Source organism: Acanthopagrus latus, chromosome 23 (assembly GCF_904848185.1).
Source record: "Acanthopagrus latus isolate v.2019 chromosome 23, fAcaLat1.1, whole genome shotgun sequence".
NCBI classification, from domain to species: domain Eukaryota; kingdom Metazoa; phylum Chordata; class Actinopteri; order Spariformes; family Sparidae; genus Acanthopagrus; species Acanthopagrus latus.
The window spans coordinates 22,659,023-22,678,310 of NC_051061.1; the positions used below are offsets into that span (position 1 = coordinate 22,659,023).

The 19,288-nt window shown below is 43.0% G+C and overlaps 1 protein-coding gene across 3 annotated transcripts in view; it reads left to right on the forward strand.

The window, feature by feature from the left end:
- Window positions 1-19,288, forward strand: part of LOC119013299 (protein shisa-6) — a 77,219-nt gene that overhangs the window by 35,724 nt on the left and 22,207 nt on the right. Inside the window, exon 6 of one of the 3 annotated variants that reach the window (XM_037087690.1) lies at window positions 14,343-14,486. The exons of the other annotated variants lie outside the window; for them this stretch is intronic. Within the exon in view, the coding sequence (XP_036943585.1) occupies window positions 14,343-14,486 (144 nt within the window). The remainder of the gene's footprint in view (window positions 1-14,342; window positions 14,487-19,288) is intronic. 3 annotated transcript variants of the gene reach the window in all.

Genomic DNA, 19,288 nt, shown 5'->3' on the forward strand with positions numbered 1-19,288 from the left:
AAAGCCCCAAATGTGTCCCGGTGTTGCTGCTGCATCGATCAAACGGCGATAGAACAAAAAGTAGCTGTTTGCTGTTCAAGGATGAACTTCAGCATGACATTCAATTATTAATAGAAGTCAAAGTATAGTGATATTTAATTAGAACTCTTTGAATATGTGGTTCAAATACCACAACCTTTAAGAAAAACAGCCTCCTTTGTTATAAAACTCCACGGCTGCCTGCCCGCCTTAATCAATTAAACGTGTAAGCTTTTAAGCTCTTTCCTCTTGATATCTGTGATATGCATAATAACGACCTCATTACTGGAGCCGTCGGCATTGTGTTGTGGAGATTGGATGCTGAAAAAAAAACCCCAAAAAACGCACTTTTATCATTTCGTAATTCATCCTTCGGAGGAGAGGAGACCGGGAGGCTGCGACAGAGAAATCAGACACTGTGCGAAATCGAAAACCAGTCTGAGTCATTCCAGGCATGAACACACATCCAACCACGTCTGTGATATCTGCGCACGGTCGGCTGCGAAGGTGTAAGGACAGTCACGTGTCCTCTCCTTGAATATAAAAGCATCCACGGCTGTTTTGACAGAGCCAGGTGTCAACAGGAGGAAGGCAAAATGACCTTTGTGTGCAGCAGAGATCAGACGAGTTTCCTCTCAACCCAGCTTCTTTTTCTTTTCAAGGATTTCACCGTGAGCTTTATCAGTTAATAGAAATATTCATGTTTTACGTGATAATTGCAGGGCCTTGAACACAACACGGCTCCGAGTGTTCGGCTCGTTAAGTTTTTTTTTTCCCCACTATCCAGATTTTGCTACAACAGTTGCAGACATGAATATGTTTCTTTGTGTGCCAGAAATAATTACATGTTGTGGGTTGTATCGACGATGCCTTGATGCATTTGGAGGCATTTTTTTGCAGATAACTAATTCATGATTTTTTTTTTTTTTCCCTGCGTTTTGTTTTGTTCTCTCTCGTGCCAGCAGACAGTCTGAATGTCAAGCAGTGGTGTGAAAAGCTCTGAGAACAGAGTGGAATAAAAAAAAAAAAAAAAACAAGCGAAGAACGCAGAACGCCTCGTTGTTCTCCTGAAGAGGCAGTTGTAGTTTGTCTGGGACTAAAGAAACGTGCCTTTTAAAACCAGATTAGTTATATTTTCACAGATGTGGAGACGTGTTAGATTTAGTAAACTGTTAACTTTACTTTTAGAGATGTAAATTCAGATGTCGTCGTCGTATGTAAACATTTGGGCTTCAGTGACGACATTTTTATCGCTGATCCAAACTTTTCTTCTGAGATTTAATGTTTAGACGCATCGATTTGCTGCGGTCTCTTACAGAAACAAAAACCACAGACCTCCCTTAAAGAAAGCAGCTCTAACAAGCGATAAACATGATAAAACCTTGCAAACACATTAATCAATCGATGTCCAAAGGCTGACATATCGAAAGGTTTCCTGTCCTCCAGCTGAGAAGAACCTGATTCAGCTGCATTTTGTTCAAACTTTTCACATTTATTTACGTTTAATTTTCAATTTCTTGTCACCACAACAGTTCAGACGGTTGAAGCAACTTGTTCTTGTTCTCTCCTCCTTGACTGTGGGTGTAAAATACTCTTTTTTTGGACACGTTTGGCTGATTGCTTAATTTTTCGATCATCCTCTGTGGATCAGCTCACAGTTTTCCCGAGCAGCCTCAGGACGGAGCAGCGCTGCAGCTCCTCTCGCTAACGAGGACCAGCGCAGGTGTTTGAGATTAATCTCGTTTAAGTTAGCTCAGCGCTGCTTTGTCAGGGTTATTTATACGGCCCGGAGCTGCAGAGCTCTCCCACAGGGGTTTCAGTGTCTCTGCGATGTATGACGCCAACTTTCTCTTGACTCATGAGTGAAAAATGTCCTCGACATTCTTGCGATGCAGGCAGAAGTGGGACTGCAGGGGAATACTTGAACAAATTCATGCGAGGAAGAAGTAGTCAGAGTGTTGTAGTTCTGCTTCACGGGGGGAAAAAAAAGCTGAATATTTAAAATTTTGCTCGCAGACTTTTAGATGCAACAAGTTAAAGAGTATTAGGGTAATAAGTGGAAGACTCTGAATCAAATCAGAAAGTTTGCCGACACCATATTAACTCTTTTCCGAGCTGAGCACGTCCACTTTAAACGAGGAATCTTCACCTTCATCAGACTTTATTGACAACAAGCAGCGAACATGACATCCGGGTCAGTTCGTCCCTGTGGACCGGTCGTACACTCAGGATACAGATCGAAGTCGAGGTGGAACCGGAGGGACGGCATCACGGCGTCACGGCGTCACGGTGTTTTTTAAAGCTCATCAAGTTTCCCCGCTGAGATCGTTAGCGAGCTGTCAGTCCACACGGCAGCAATAACTGTTCCTGAGAGGGTTTTCACCTCCACGCAGCCATTTAATCAACCAGAGATTAACCTGAGAGACGTCTGGCCCAAATTCTGACAGGATGTTTGGCACCGTGTCTGTTTGTTGGCTGGATGGTTTTATTAGATGCTCATGTGAGGACTTGAGCAGAACCTGATTATTTTTTTTATTTTTTATTTTTAATTTTGTGTGTGTTTTGTGTAATTTTGACTTCAATCTGTCTCTCAGTTGAACCTCATACTTTTTTTTCCTCCCCTCACCCTGTTTTTGAAGAAGCAGCAGGTCGCTTTGTTTTTCATTCCAGAAACACAAAAATCTGTCAGACATCTAATCAGATGCTGAATTCTGATGTGTAGTTTTTTTTTTTTTTTTTTGGCTGGCATTTCTGAAAATTGCAGAACAAAATATTTCACCTGTCTGTCTGAATAACTGAAGGCAGACGGAGACAGCCAGCTGCTCAAATATTCTTCTTACCAGTTTTTTTTTCTTTTTTTTCTGCAGTTTGTTTAGAAAGAAACAAATACGGGAACCGTTATCAGCCAACACATTCCTGATGCAACAGGAAACTTTTAATAAACGCAGAAAACCATCTCGTGGTGCTGAACCAGACTGAATATTGTTCCAGAACATAAACTTTCAAGACCTCAGCTGGGATTAAATCCAGTCCGACTCGCCGGATGTCGCCAAAGACGACTACGAATTGATTTTAAAGAAACAAACGAGCTGACGCGTTTTTTCTCGACAGCAGAATGATAGCGGGTGCAGCCCGACCGGGTCGGAGAAAGGCCCGGCTGTGCAGGACGGGATGAAATCGGATCTGTTGTACGATCCTTCTGTCCCTCCATGAAAACAGGCCACCGCTTCATTCTCTATCTCTTCAACCTGCTAATTTAACCTCTTTTTTTCCCCTCTCACACTGTTTCTTGTTATCGCTTCCTACTTCTAATGTTAATCAGATTCTTCCTCCGCTGTTTTCCCTCCGTGTGTTGTGATTACAGACTCTGAATGTAATCCTGCCGGTCTTTGTGAGCGCTGCAGCAGGTCCTCACCGGCTCGATTGTTGTGCACAGATGGTGTTTCCTCTCTGACACCGTCGGGGATTCTTGTTGGCTTGAAAACAGCTTTTGTTTGCGCTGGTAAAAAAAAGTAAAAATCGAAGTTCCACCATCTCTTTGTGCTGCAGCCTGACTGAATGCAGACGAACACTTTAGCTCCTTTTTTTTTTTATTTTTTATTACCTCAGTTATTAAACTCTCTTCAGTCATGAGGAGGAGACGTCGGGCTGATGAGGGGCAGCACGACACTTACTGAGGGTTTGTTTGTAAAAAAGAGGCATGAGGTGATTTTATCAACTGTTTCCTGGTGGCATGGAGGAAGACTTGTTTGTTCAGACTCCTGGGACGTCGATAGCGACGCTGCTTCCAGCACATAACACTGAGAGCTGAAGAAACGTAGGCAGTGCGACAAAAACAAGCATGTTAACGAGTCGGTTTTGTCGAAGATTGTAGCCTTTGAACAGGCTCCTGCACTGGAATCGAGAGAATTTACAGAAAAGAGTATAAAGTATGTAATAAAATAAGTAGTAAAACGAGAGTTTCAGAGGAGAGGATGCTCAGACTCAGTCGACATCATGACTCGACATCGAGGAAATGTGTGTTTTATATCGGATAAGATGTGTTTGGACTGAGCTGAAACAACCTTCTGCACCTTGACGAGGTGAAGACTGTGTCTCCTGTTCTGATTTACAACTCTCTCTGTTTCATATCAATTTATTTGAATTGCCCAATTTTGAAAATAATGGGTTTTTTTTGCCTCGAGGAGCTTTACGATCTGTACATCATGCAGCATCCTACAGCTTGAGACAGTAGATAGTAGTTGAGATGGATAGCAGAGAAAGTCGGACTAAAGATATAAAACAGATCTTGTGTCTAGAGAATAAAAACCAACATAATAAAGTTTCAGTATGACAGAATCAGATCGACAACTGTGAAATGAGGACGCGTTGATCAATCACAAACCTGTTCCTTGTGTTTTTTTTCTCTCCTGAAATGTTTTCAGAAATGTATTTTCTAAACAGGCTCAGAGCTAAAAGTCAAGCACTGCCCAGTATTTATCCTTGCAGCCCAGTGCATTGTGGTTATTGTAGTTTTCTACTCCTTTTTTTGAGCCAAAGGGAACTCACAGCTCTTCTTCTGTGTCTCTCAGTGAAATACTTATAGAGAAGCGTTTCCTCCACAGACTGTAAACCTGATGACACGATGAGAAACGGCTCCATGAAAAGACTCGTAACAAAGACCATTAATTCTTCACCAAGATGTAACATCAGGATGGTGAACATGCAGCTGATCTGTACGTACGCGTTGTATTTGCAGCATGAGATCAGTAGTTTCGTCAGCCGACTCTCTGGTGTTTAAATCCTCACGCGGCGTCTCCGTCCTGCTGCATCTCCACCATTTTTCCTCAGACAGATTTTAATGACATGAAAAGAAGTTTCACTGATGTGCGTTTTTTGATTCACGCTGCCTCAAAAAACTGGTATTGTTGTGACACACGTCACTCCAGAAGATCCCCAGTATTTGCAGGGGACGTGTTTGTCACGGAGGGGGAAATGCAATTAGCCGAGCAGCCAGCAGGGATCTCAAATGAAAAGTCACATCTCTTGATGAGTTCATTAGATTTCAGGGGAATGCGTTTGTGCGACGGCGGAGGAACCCTTTCGGCGAACGACTGGCGCGCGCACGCAGCTCGACAAAACAAAAGTGGCAGCGTGTGATTAAAACACATCTGAAGAGCGATTAAAGAAGTCGTCACAGGATCAGCTGAACACTTCATTTTCTTATTTGACACTCACGTGTTGGGAGGAGGAAGAAGAAACGTCCTCACGCCGGCTCCCTCCTCCCCCCTCCTGTGAGAAGATAAACCCTCCGCTGCTCCAACGTCGCCGTTCATTCAGATTTTGTTTACAGACGACTTTGATGTTCTTGCGTCATGAATGAAGCGACTCGTGGTGATCTCCTAACTGATGTTGCGCTGGCAATATTTTCAACTCGGCAGCTCTGCCGGCAATTAAAATGTCACAGAAGGAGAAGAAGACGTGAGCAGATCAGAGAGAGAGGCAGAGAGGAAATGAAATTCAGTGTGAAAGGCGGCATATTTAACACTTGACCCCATTCTGGAGAGGGGGTGTGGCTCTCTTCATCGGCCTTTACACCGATGATGTTCATTTGAGAAAATTACATGATCTCTGGTCGGGATCCGTGGCCTACTTTCTGCCGTGATATCCACACCGTCAAGATCCGACTCTGAATTAATAACTCGAATACTTATATCGCTGCTCTCCAACTCCCCGATTATTAAATCTCTCTCCTCCAGTGTTATTATATTCTTTTTTATTTCCAATGCTGCCTCAACTCGAGAGTAAAAACTATAAACTCACTGCTCACCTGAGAAGAACTTCAGGGTATTTTATTATTCTTTCAAATGTAAGAAGGAATTCATGAGCACTTTTGAAAATATAGAGTTCAGAAGTTCATAAAACTGAAGTCAGGTTGTGTAAAAATAGAGTTAAGTTGACACATTTTAAATCTTAAGACTTGAATATGTTGTTGTTGCGTTACGCAGAAACACACAGGAGGGAACTAACAACAAGCTTTAATGTGAAGCAGGATGAAACAAGAAGATGTTTGTAGTTGACATTAATATCGCTCCAAAGTGTTTGTGCAGCAGTTAATATGCCAATAATTTAACGAAACACACTGCAGATCAACTTAAACGACAATAATAAAGGTTTTGAATCTAGTTTTTTGACAACATAAGAGCCAAAACAGCTAAAAATGCAAGAAATTAATTTCTTATCATAGATAAAGACAAATATGAAGACAATCAAATCACCAAAACACAAAAATATTCATGATTTTCCAGTTAACTGTTTTGCAAGTCGACCAGTTTTCAGCTGATTTGGTTTCGGCTGCAGAAGGATTTTTAATTTTAGGCGCGTTTAGAAGAAGAGGAGGATGTCACAGTAATTCAGAGGATTACCAAAATAAAAGGTGAAGTTATTTTAAAGATTAGACGCTAAATCTGTTCAGGTGTTCTCTGGTGGTTTTTGCGTCTCTGTGACCGTTAAAGTGAAGTCAGGACTCTTTCCACACTCACTCAGACGTGAGCCTGCCAAGATGGCTGCCGAGTGGCAGGAGGGACTTCGGTCAGCCGCAGATCTGCTCCTGCAGCTTTGCATGCTGGGAGGGAATTATTGTGTTTTGAACTCATATTATATCTGCATTTCTCTATGTTTTGTGGCAGCTGAAGAGCAGGACAAACTGTAAAGAAGACATCATTTATTTTAATCATTCATTTGGAGTTTTTCAAGTGTTTCCAACCAGCAAGAAAGCTCATTATTCTCCTTCTTTAGCTCCGTTTTGTTCTTTACTAACTCCAGAGGTAAATGTCTGGCTCTTCAGCAGCTGAATGCTCCTTAATGTCACCAGCTTGTCGCACACTTTCTGCGCCTGCCTTCGCTGGGCGAGTAACAGTAAAGTACAACAGTGGAAACAGGCTCCATGAGAGCAGTGAACGTAAAGATGGAGCCTGAGGAACAGAAACAAGGAGCCAAAAGACACTAAAGCGCCATCTGATCTGCTGTTGATATAAAAAATCTTAATTAGTGTGGCTTTCATAAAAGAAAAAAAATGTTCAACATACGGACTGAAGATCATCGAACGTACACACACACACACACACAAGGAAAAATGAAAATCCGGAGCAGCTTCACGCTTCATGAGACGAGCCGGGCTGCTGGCTGCGGTATGTGGTAACCATGGCAACGTGTCTATTGTAAAGTGGAGTTGCCTGAAGAGCGAATGACCGGAGGGAGGGGCGAGATGTGATGGACGTGATGTGGACACGAGCCCGCGGACTGTGTGTGCATGCTGATGTCCGAGCCCGGCTGGACATCAGCCGCCTCGAGGCGTTTCTTCTTCTTCTTCTTCTTCTTCTTCTTCTTCTTCTTCTTCTTCTTCTTGGCGGGCAGATTCTTATGAAGTATCAAGAGGGAGAAATATTGAGAGAGGAGATGTGGGGAGGTGGAATGGTACTCTTAACACTGCTGGGGAGAATAAATGCTTTTTTTTTTTTGTTACGGTCGGGCAGTTTCAGGTTGTTTGTGGCAGGATTTAGCTGGTCGGAGGAGGAGGAAAAAAATCCAAGCGAATCGCTGAGCAAGCTGTTCTCCTCCTCCTCATCCTCCTCCTCCTCTGAGAGTCTGGCTGGATGAAAAGGGTTTAGTGGGTGAAAAACACTCTCATTACCTCTGGGTTAAAGGGGCATTAACTGATCTTGACTTTTAAGACATGAATACATCTCAGATCCAATAGCAAAGTCTGGCAGACGCCCTGAGTGCTGCTTTAATTCAGCACCTAATGACACAACCAAATGTGGCCTGTATGAACCAAATCCAGCCACCCTGATCAAACTTAATGATTACCTGGAAGCCTTTGACCCTCTGGTGAATCCATCTCTACCTTCTCGTGCTGTTTTTTTGGGGGTTTTTTTGCACAACATTTGTCAAACTAACCAAACTTTCCAGCGGAGATAGCCGCGCTCCTAAACGTCCCAACAATGTCAGGCTGAATATCAGTGAAATGGTTTTTAAAGTGTTCCAAAAGGAGACAACGGGAATATTTCTGTCTGATGGGACGCTGCGGCTGCAAAAAGTGTCGGGTTTGAATATTTCACCGTGCGTGTAGCTTCGGGGAAGAGAGATAAGAGACGGCGTATTGCTGTGATAATGTCAGAGGGTATAGAGAAATATGTTTCATATCACGCAGCTTCTCAAGGTCTAGACATTGTGGGTCCTTCCTCAGATAATGTGGAAACACCAGCACAGCACTGTGAGCTATAACATGGTCAGTGGCTTTAATCTCAACTTATCAGGTCTGGATGTGCGCTGGTTAGACTTTCAAAATAAAGGCCTGCTGACAAACTGTTCTCACATTATGACTTTTGGACTCTCAGATGTTGTTGTCTCTTATCCAAGTCACTGCAGAGCTTCTCACCTCTGACTTAGTGGTGAATAGAAAGCATCAGTTTGCTACTGCAGACAGATTCAAGGTCATCCTACCAGTTCACACCAACAACAGCCTTGGCTTGTCAGAGATCCGTTTTGTAACTACGGCAACAAACATGGGCCGAATTACATATCAGCAGCTCCTGTTGCCAGTGTGCTCATGGATGTACAGCCTGCTGTTTCTGGATCACCGTGAGGCTGAATAAAACTTTAAATTGTGACAATTTTCAAGCACATCTGGGACCTTTAAAGTCTATCATTATTCCTCAGAATGTGTACGTCCCACTCAATCTAAAATTACGTGGATCATTTCTCCGAGTTATAACGCTGAAGTGGAACATTTGATGCAAATTTGTGCTCTTAAGCAGCTTGTTATATTTCCTATAAGCGGTGCGTCGCAGCTGCTGACTGTGTCGAGGTGACCAAATCAGCCCGAGTACTTTAGATAACGACTTATTCTTTGGCGCCAATCAGCCAATCAGGCACAGAAACTATTGCGACTCTCCTTAGATATACACATGCCGGCCTCTCTCACCTCATGTGGCGTCGTTAGTGTCATCAGTCGTCTAAAAGCTTTGTGATGGTCTCTTCGCTCAGAGAACAGAAGTTACTATATAACCACATGTCTCCCTCGCTAAATTTAAAGAAAATTAGACGGGTTGGGGAGTCGAGATGCAAAGTGAAAATCTAGAGTTTAAGAAGTTAATTGAAGACGGAGCTAAAAAGACAAAACACTATCATTTGTTTTCCATTGGCTGAACAAGGCTGCAGCTTCTGGCGACGATTCAGTTTCAGGGCAAGAACAATTTAAAGTCTCCAATTAGTTGAATTGATTCCACGTTAAACTCAGTCACCAGAGACGAGCAGCACAAATAGAGAAGGAGGGGGTTTTTTTGGTTTTGTTTGTTTTTTTTAATATTTGGGTCAGCCTCGCCTCGGAGATAAAACTTTTCAATTCGAGCACAAACGCATCTTTTTGTTGTTTTTATACTTTTTTTTATTTCTCTCTCAAAGTAATAATGATGCCTTTTAATGGTGTGATGCATACAGTGAAGCAATGGAGAATAGCTGGTGCTGCATTGTGTGTGTATATAATGCCGAGCAGTACCTGGGCCCAATCGGAGCCACGGAGACTATCATGACTCACATTAGATTAGACCAGGCTTCTTTCATTGTTCCCCAGGGCCACATAAATCTTGTGGCAGTCACCAAATATTGACTGTAATGGTGACAAATGTGGTGTGCATAGTACAACACTTTACGGCTGATATTGTGCTCTCCTGTATAAGGCCAGTTCATTACTGGAATTCATTATACGCGCAGGACAGACTGGGTAATGCTGCGAGAATTGAAAGGCACCAATTTACTTTTAACAATATGCAAGGCTCCCCTAATCCCTCGCTATAGACCTCATCAGTGGAACGGATGGCTGTGAATATGGAGCCCATGAATCTTTAACCACCGCCGCTCCGTTCCCCCAGTTGTTGAAGTTGCTTGGCTGGCACTGTTGGAATTCAAAAGTAGAAGCAGCTCTGGAGTTAATCCGCAGGTCTGTGCGCTGTGTTTACCTGCCCAGTCGCCCAATCCCGACCCCTCGCAGGCGCCCACCACGCCGTTTTTTTATAATCACAACCGCCAGTCGGAGGGATCCTGCGGCGTCTCGTGTTGGTTTATATAACTCGTGTCTCCCTCCTGCATGGACAGGTTTCGCCATGCAGCGTGCTACACCCCGAGCCTCGTGTGCTGCCCTAGTTAAAGGGGTATTTTAAGAGTTCCCACACGGGTTGATTTGCCCTCGTATCCTTCTGAAGTTCAGCCTTTTTTTTTCTCCCTTCTGAAGCCTCCTTCAGTGTCAGATGCGAGGAGAGAGCCCGAGACGATTGTTACACCATCGTCTTGTTACATTTTAACGATGTGCACGTTAAGATAATATAAATATATATTTAAGAAATGTGGATGTATATGATTGATCCAACATTGTCAAACTGAATACATGTTGCTATTTCTCTCTCTTTGTTTGTTACCTCCAAATTACGCTATAAAAGATGTTTCAGGTGACTGGTTTTATGATCGCCCACCTTGTGAAGGTTTGGTAAAATCTGGGCGACTATGGGTGCCCCAGTGGCTCAGCTGGTGAAGCATGTGCTCCCTGTACAGAGGCCTCGTGTCCTCGCTGCAGCTGACCTGAGGCCATTTGAAGCATTTCATTCCTCCTCGATCATGTCTGCTCGCTAAAACGTGTTAACTTGCACAAAAAGTACAACGGAAGCTACAAACTACAGTGTTAAACTCGGCAGGCTTCACCCTCTTGGTACCATGAATCTTTGGTAGATTGTGATACCATGTGGTTCCAGCAGTTATTGATCTATTTCTGTTTGGAACAAAGTGGATTGTTTCTGGAGCAATTCTGCTTAAAAACAACTTTATTTTGGTGGTGGGAGGATCACAGTCACGGTGGAAATGAATAATTGTTGATGGTTGGGAGGGGGTGAGATGCTCTGGCTATTTTAAAACAGCAAAAAATCATTCTAATTGACCTGTAAACTATCATTTAGAGTGATCTATCTCTTATTGCTGCCATCAAAAGTTAGGAGGAGAATCCATTCAGTTTATAGTTCCCGTATTAAAGGAGACTTCGCTCTGCCATAAAAGATAAAATGGTTACGGAGGAAATTATGAAATCGTAAAAAGGCCAGAAGCAGATCAGATAAAGAGGATGATAAAACTGAGCCCACAACTGCCAATAAAAAATACTTTACTCTGCACATTTGACAACTATAATTCTAAATTGCAAAAAAAAGAAAAACGCTGAAAGGTCTGCCATCGGAAAGGGCAACTCCACCAATTTACACGTTAAATTGTGCTAACAGGAGTATTACTGTAAATTAGTCCACTGTGGCTCCAGAGGAAGCTGCAGGTAATCTGATAAAATGTCACTCAGAAGAGAAATTGCATGTTTCTGACTGTGTCATACACCTGACTGTCCCCAGAGACATGGAGCTTTGAATCCTGGGTGGCAAAGATTGATTTGTTATGTTTCGTACTGTAAATAAGTTATATAAATTATGTAATTAAAATATATAAGTGACATAGGTATTTCAACTAAAAGCGTAATCATTTCCTAAACATAACCAGGTGTGGCTAAACCTAACCTGCGGTTGTTTAGCTTTAACCTATCTTAACTAGTAGTTTTTTGCCTAAACTTAACCTAATATAGTAGTTGTTTAGCCTAAACCTAACCTAACCTAGTAGTTGTTTAGCCTTAACTTAAACTAACATAACCTAGTAGTTGCATAGCCTAGACTTGACTTAATATAGTAGTTGTTTAGCCTAAACCTAACTGTACCTAACCAAGTAGTTGTTTCACCTAAACTTAACCTAATATAGTAGTTGTTTAGCCTAAACCTAACTGTACCTAACCAAGTAGTTGTTTCACCTAAACTTAACCTAATATAGTAGTTGTTTAGCCTAAACCTGACCTAGCTTAACCTAGTAGTTGTTTAGCCTAAACGTAACCTAGCTTAACGTAGTAGTTTAGCCTAAACCTAACCTAGCTTAACGTAGTAGTTGTTTAGCCTAAACGTAACCTAGCTTAACGTAGTAGTTGTTTAGCCTAAACCTAACCCAGCTTAACGTAGTAGTTTAGCCTAAACCTAACCTAGCTTAACCTGGTAGTTGTTTAGCCTAAACCTAACTGAGCTTAACCTAGTGGTTTTTTTGCCTAAACTTAACCTAATATAGTAGTTGTTTCACCTAAACCTAAACCTAACCTAACCAGGTAGTTTGGTGCCTAACCTAACCTAACTTGACTACAGAGCCCAGGATGATCGAAACTGATGCCAAAAGGCTTAGTGGAGCATCAGTGAACATCTTAAATATATACAGATATATTACATGTGGATTTGTCACTCTGATACTCGACCATTTGTGATTAACGTCTGATTTGTTTGTGTTTTTGTGAAAATACTCGTGAAGACATACACCTGTTCACACACTAGCTTTAAAACCATGTGGTGGATAGAAAGTGCTGCCACCAGAAACACTAACTAAATGATGTGACCCAGCAGTGGCTCACACTTAATGTTTTTCACTCTTATCACTTCTTTTTTTTTTTTTTTTTAATCTTTGGACGTGCCTCAGATGAAGGCAATTTCAATAACGCTCCACTCAAATAGCAATCGTGTCATTTTAATGGCTTTTTGCTCGACTTTTGGCAGAATTTAATTAGCAGGATATTATTTGAAACCGTCTTTCCCGCTGTGCTTTGTTATTTGCGCCTCTCTCTGTGACCTGACGGTAACGACTCCTCTTTTCTCGGAGCGGCTCCTTTTCAAACAATGATCTCCAGTCTGGTTTCATTCATCAAACGCCGCACAACCGGAAATGAATTACGAATTTGAAATGTTTGCGCTCGATTGTTTTTTAATCTGCCAAGGTGATGATAGGTTTCCGACAGTGTCAGCAGTAACCGAGGTGCCCGGCTGTTCATAATGGAGGCTCATTACTTCACACAGTCCTGATCAGCATTTCTGGGACGTTGGTGGAGAATGTTTTTTGTAATAAGATTTAAATCTCCTCCTCCTCCTTCAATTATGTGAAGAGCTTCCATCTTGATGATTTTGTCAACCAGATCAATTTAAAGTTAATCTGTGACCTCTGTCGACTTCTACAAGAGTAATTACAACATCTCTGACAGACGCAGCTGAAATTAATATTTTACCAGCGACTGAATTAACTCTTTATTGTGCAGCAGAGATCTGAGATTTTTTCATTTTGAGATTCTGGGGCTTGTCGTTCACAGGCTTGTTCCCTTTTTGCTCATTTTTACATATTCGCTAATCAAACCTAACAACACACTTGTGACTCTTCAAGAGACCTGCAGGATCTTCAAATGCATCTGCAAAAAAATCAAGAAGTGCAAAAACTCAGAAGTTTATATTAATGTTTGCTGTAAAACTTAGATTTGCAGCAGTCAGTGATCAGATGATGTTAAAACCTGGGATACAAGAAGCTTCTTTACCTGTGTTTTCCTTATTTTTGGAGCATTTGAGAGAACAGCTGCAACACAAACTGAGAGTGAATCACTGTCAAGTCAAAGTTGTTAATGAAATAGTGATGAATCGTTTGTTTTCTGGAGTTTTACTCATTCATCATCTTGTCATTCACTCGTCCTCCTCTGATGTCCAGACTCAGGTTACTGCAGAAAGCTAACAGGAACGTGGTTATTAAAGTTTATATTAAAGCTGCTGTATAAAAGCCACATTTTCTCATATCCCTGCTCACTTTATCGAATCAGAGAAGAAAAACACTTGAGTAAAAGGGAAAAAAGGTGCTTTTGTTTTGTGCACAACACGGCCTTAAGTATGCGGACAGCTAATAATGACACATGTAACTGTTGAAGACATTGTTCGAAAAACAATTTGTGTGCTGGTATAACAGCCTTCGCTCCTCTGCTCTGAGGATTTCCGACACATTTTGAATCCTGGCTGCAGGGATTTGCAGACAGCATCAGGGAGGTCTAACACTCATATCAGGTGATAAGTCAGGGTCGGGTCAGGGCTCTGCGCAGACCTTTAACTATGGAGCTGGATTTGTCGTGCTGCAACAGGAAAAGGACAAACATGACACTGTTGTATAAAGATGTCACTGCATCTGTGCCTCGAAAAACATCCTGAGATCACATACGTTTGGCCATACCGTTCATCTTTATAGCTGAAATACATCAGCGTGTCATCAGTGAGCATATTAAAAATGTCAGTCGTACAGTAGGAGGGAGTTCATCAGGTCAGTGCAGCACATTCCTGCCCGCTGTCCAATTTAGAAGCGCATGTTTTTCTTATCTGCAGCCAATCTCGTCGGAAATTTGCAGTTCTGACATGATGTTTCCTCGTCAGGAGCGACAGACAGCAGCCTGAATCCCTGCGTGGATTCCAGTCATGCACTGCCCGCTTGGATTTCATCTCTAAGCAGTCACAACCCCCTGCGAACCCCACAGACTGATGCGTCTGGCACCCGGAATGAACAGAAAACAGCAAGAGGTGGAAAAAAAAAACAAAAAACAAAAAAAACGAGCCACTCCGAGGGGCTTGTTAGTGCATCGCTCTGTCTTGTGAGAAGTGCCTCCATGTTGTTGTTCCCGCCGTCGCAGAGGTGTGTTTTCTAACTCCCCTGGACCAACCCGGCCTTTTTTCATACCTCCCCATTTCTCCAGGTTCTCAGGTTTTATTTAGTTTTCATCTATCAGGTCGTAAAAGTGCAATTTCCCATTTTTTTTTTTTTTTTTTTTAAATATAAATAAAGTGCCTGTGTCTGTGCGGTCGTCGGTGTGTTTACCGCACATATGGGCCCCCGCTGGCTATTACACTGAGATTTCGTGCCTCGGTTAATGCAATCTCCTTTCAGATTGAAAAATGTATTTTAAGGTTCACACATGAAAAAGTGAAGCCAAGCCTATTCCCCGGCTCTAATTAAAAAGCGAGATATGTTTGGTTAGAGGGGGAAGAAACCGAGAGACATGAAAGCAAAGATCAAAATGTGACTGGCGGTGGCTCACCGACAGCAGGAGTCTTCAGATGGGAGACAAGAGGTAGCAGGAACTTCATTTGCTCCACCATGTGAGACACTTGAAGGCACAACGAGGCTCCGAGCAAATCAATCTCTCAAATGATTTCCCTTTTTTTTTCTCTCTCTCTCTCTTTCTCTTCCTCATCTGCGACTGTAAACGAACGCCCCGAGGTTCTTGCAGTGTACATCCTGCGTACACCGAGGAATGCAAATCACAGGTCGCTGTTTGCTTTTGTTAAAACCGAAGCTGTGACTGTACACCGACACTCGCAGGATTTTTAAACGCTGGAACTTTTCGTATTGATTCCTCACATCAGGTATTTAAACTGAAGGAAGGCGAGCTAGCTGTTCTCAGGTGAGAGGAGGTGCTGGCATTACAAATGTCATTACAGCAGGAGGTGTAAATCAGGTGAAAACAAGCCTTCACGAAGGGATTTACTGATTTGTTTTTGTATCGATCAAACGATGTTGGAGCGTCTATAAAAATAGAAGTTTTGTTGGAACACTTAAAGGAATATGTGGTGAGTTTTTAGCATTTATCAATAAGAAAACAAATACAAAGCATTAATATGTTGTGGCCTTTTCAGCGAGTCATGCTTTGACATGAGCCTCCTGCTCTGAATTCCTTTTAATGGCCAGTAGGGGGCGACTCCACTGGGTTTCAAGTCTAAGTGCATGTAAGCTTATGAGAAAACGAACCTACTTCTCACCCCAGTAAACGGTTCCTCGATGTGTTTGTGGTCTCAGTTGCTAGTTTCAAGTCTTTCAGGTCCCATTTGCAGTAAAAATAGACGATTGTTTCCAAATGTAGCAACAAAACATGCCGCATGATCTCATTTTTGGAAGATATCGGCCTTTATTCCACATTTCCACATGTGAATAACAGACTTTCAATATGTTATTGGCATTCTTCCACAGCTTCAGTGGGAAACAGTGGGTTTTGTTTGTCAGATACACAGTAGGGGGATTCAGAAAATGGACGACCGTGCTGCTGGTTTCGGTCTTTTCACAGGATTTTGTTGATGATAAGAACGTTTAAAATGCCAGAATGATGAGTTTTAATCTCTGGCTGCTGCGCCCTGCTGCACCTTCTCACTGGGATTGTCTAATTTCTTCATAACGTCAGAACAACAAGATAAGAGCTCTCTTCGCGTCGTGTCATTGGGGGAACATTTCCCAGCTCGAGTAATTTTAAAAAAGCCGAGACCTGCTCTTAAAGACCAGGTTTGTGTTTTCGCTGCTCGCCGTCTCGTCCTCTTTGATGTCGCCTCGGTCAGAAAATGTCTCCCGTCCCTTGGAGGGCTGGCTTGCGTCCGTCCTCTTCCCTCACCCGTGTTTCTCATTCTCTTTGTTTGTGTCCAGGTGGGATTTTCTTCACCTGTGCATATGACAGACCGCTCTACCCTTATCTGCTCGCTGACCTGTCCTTTTGTACGAACCAGACGGCTCTTCAAAAGCTCTGACAATCACTTCACTGTTTCCTACGCATTCATTCTCTCTCAGCGCTCCCTTTCATCTCCAGCCTCCCTCCCTCGTTCCTTATCCCGCCTCCCTATCGCACAGGTTGAGATCAGATAGGATGCAAAGTATTTTCCTGATTTTCTTATTGCAGTCCCCCAAATATTCCCTCGCATGCATTCATCAAAATAAATCCTTTCTCCTGCTGCGACAATCGGATTTCACCTCTGCTTTCTCCGTGAGCTACATGAAACAACGCGGCATCAGAATATTATATTTATTAGAGAGAGAGAAAAACAACAAAAAGTTACATTTCTGATGTTTTTGGCAGGTGAGTTACCTTTCTCACAGCGGGCCTCCCTGCTGTTGTATAATTAGTAATCACTCCTGCAGTCAGGACCGCAGGGGGCGCGTGGAGCTCCAGGTAGACAACTGACAACCGTGGACACACGGTGAGTACAAAACGGACCTCCCTGACAAACACGAGAATTAACTCGCTTCCTAAAAGTACGGCGGTGTAATCTGGCGGCTCTGTGAACTTCTGTGCACGGACAGAGAAGCGTGTTAAATATGTGTTGCTGGCGTCGTAACGAGCGCTTCACTCCGGGACATTTAGGCGCCGATAACGGAGGTTGAACACACCTGACTGCTTTTTGCATAGCGTTGCATCATTTGACACCCACAAACATACGACTGACTCGTCAGTCAAAGTGAGCGGATGACATGAAATTGCTGCCATTCTGAATGTGTGTCGATGCTGGAAAACTAAACGATGACACGAACGGACTTCAGGAAAGAGACAAGGGACGGCAGGTGTCCACGTCCTGTCGGGTCGTCCAACCCAGTTCATCAGAAGCGAGGAGCCGGTCAGTACTTCTGGAACCGGGACAGTTTCAGTGTGATGCTCTTGTTCTCAGGTGTTCAGTCCCAGTAAACGCTGCTGCTGCTGCTGCTGCTGCTGCTGCAGTCAGAATTATAGGTCTGACACTGAGGAGACGACAGCATCGGTTTATTTTTCCTAACAGCCTCTTTGGGTCGTGGAAGTGTGTGACGTCTGAAGAGAAACATCTTCGAGGGAGAAGGTCAGGCTGAGAGGTGTGAAGCCATCGCTGCTCTCTTTAAAGTAATCGTTGCTAAACCTGAACAAGGAGCTCAAACACAGCTCAGTATTTAGAGGTGGAGCGCACAAACCTCACTGAATATCTAAAATAATCTCTTTGAAATGATCTTCCTACACAAATATGTTGATATTGAATCTGTCAGTAAAGTGTTGAGATAATTATTTTGTTTTCAGCCACTTTTTTTGCGACTTTTTGTCCCTTTATGAAAACGTAACTTGTGAACTGCATGTTCTATAACATATTTTATGCAGGAACTAAAATTTAAACATATAGAAATGTGACAGTTTCGCATGAATCTTTGTAATTCACACGTAGAAACATGTGAATGTCACATTTTCACGATATTTGGCTAGTTTCATTTGACCGCTGAGCATTTTTCCACCGAAAAGACGTTAAAAAACTCTGTGGTCATTGGTGAAGGTGTTGAAACTGGTTTAAAAGTTAAAGTGTTGTCACCACTTTTGTTGTATTTTACTAAGATTTGCAAGTCAGGCATTTAACTGGGAAATCTGGAGGTTTTCTGAAGCCGAGCTGACTACAAATCCACATCCAAAGTGACCAAAGACGAGACTCAGTGTGAGGCTGGTCTCTGTTGTTACATCTGTCTAAACATTATGAGTGGGAAAACCATTCTGTTGCACTGTGACATGTTCCACGTCTTGTAAACGTCCCGGTGTCACGTCAGCAGAAACACCTGTGAGCGAAAGCGTCCCGCCGTGTGAAGATTATTACAGCATGTCGATTGAAACGGCGGCTCGGTCTGACCCGAGGTCAGAACCGCCATCCAGACGCCTTTCGGCGAACACTTTGCACCTGCAGCCCACCAGCGAGCCCCACACACGCTACCAGTTCAGGAGCAGCCGGAGGCTCTTTGGGCTCCGAGCCAGAGTTTTAATAAGCAGTCTGACTGTGTACCTGTTGAGGCGCAGCCCGACTGCAGGGCATGTTTGACACAAGGCTGCACAGGGTGAGCAAATGTTCGCAACACCTTCACCGACGGGGCTCCGGGCCGGGCCAGTAAAAATTAAAAAGCACAGCGGGGACGAGGAGCAGGAACGTGATTATATCTGAAATTTACGAACGCACAATCAAGACGCTGTTGCTCGTTGTTATGAAAATGGGATTCACGGCATCTATTTATAAAAGGTCCTCCTGTTTGGAAACCCGTTTGGCTTCGTCTTGACATTTCACAAAAGTCCCACTGTGCCCAAATTTTAACGAGTGCTGGCATTATCACTCGAGTGCTCATTTGAGATTCTTACGAGGGCGGTCGATATTCGGGGATGACAGCACCTAATCAATTAGGCCCGCGGCCTCTCAGACAGTGTGCAGAGATGCTGCTGCTACTGGGGGGAAAAACAGATCCTCCTCCGTCTCTTTATGAAGTCGTATTAATCATAAGTCTCCTAATAAACACCATTAGACGAATGCAGCAGTGGCGTCTCTCAACGCGGCTCACAGTGTTCAGCCACCGTTAATTAGCATCATCATCCCCAATTGTTTACTTGTCGCGAATGATCATTTAATTAGGTAACTTCAGATGGAGGATCCAAATATTATGGATAGATTATAACAAGATCAGTGGCAAACGGCTCCTGCGGCGGCTTAAGGAAGCTCAGCTCCGTGGGACAAGTATCAATCACATTTATATGTAAATAGATGCAATTATCTGTTCTAATCATCACACATTACTCACG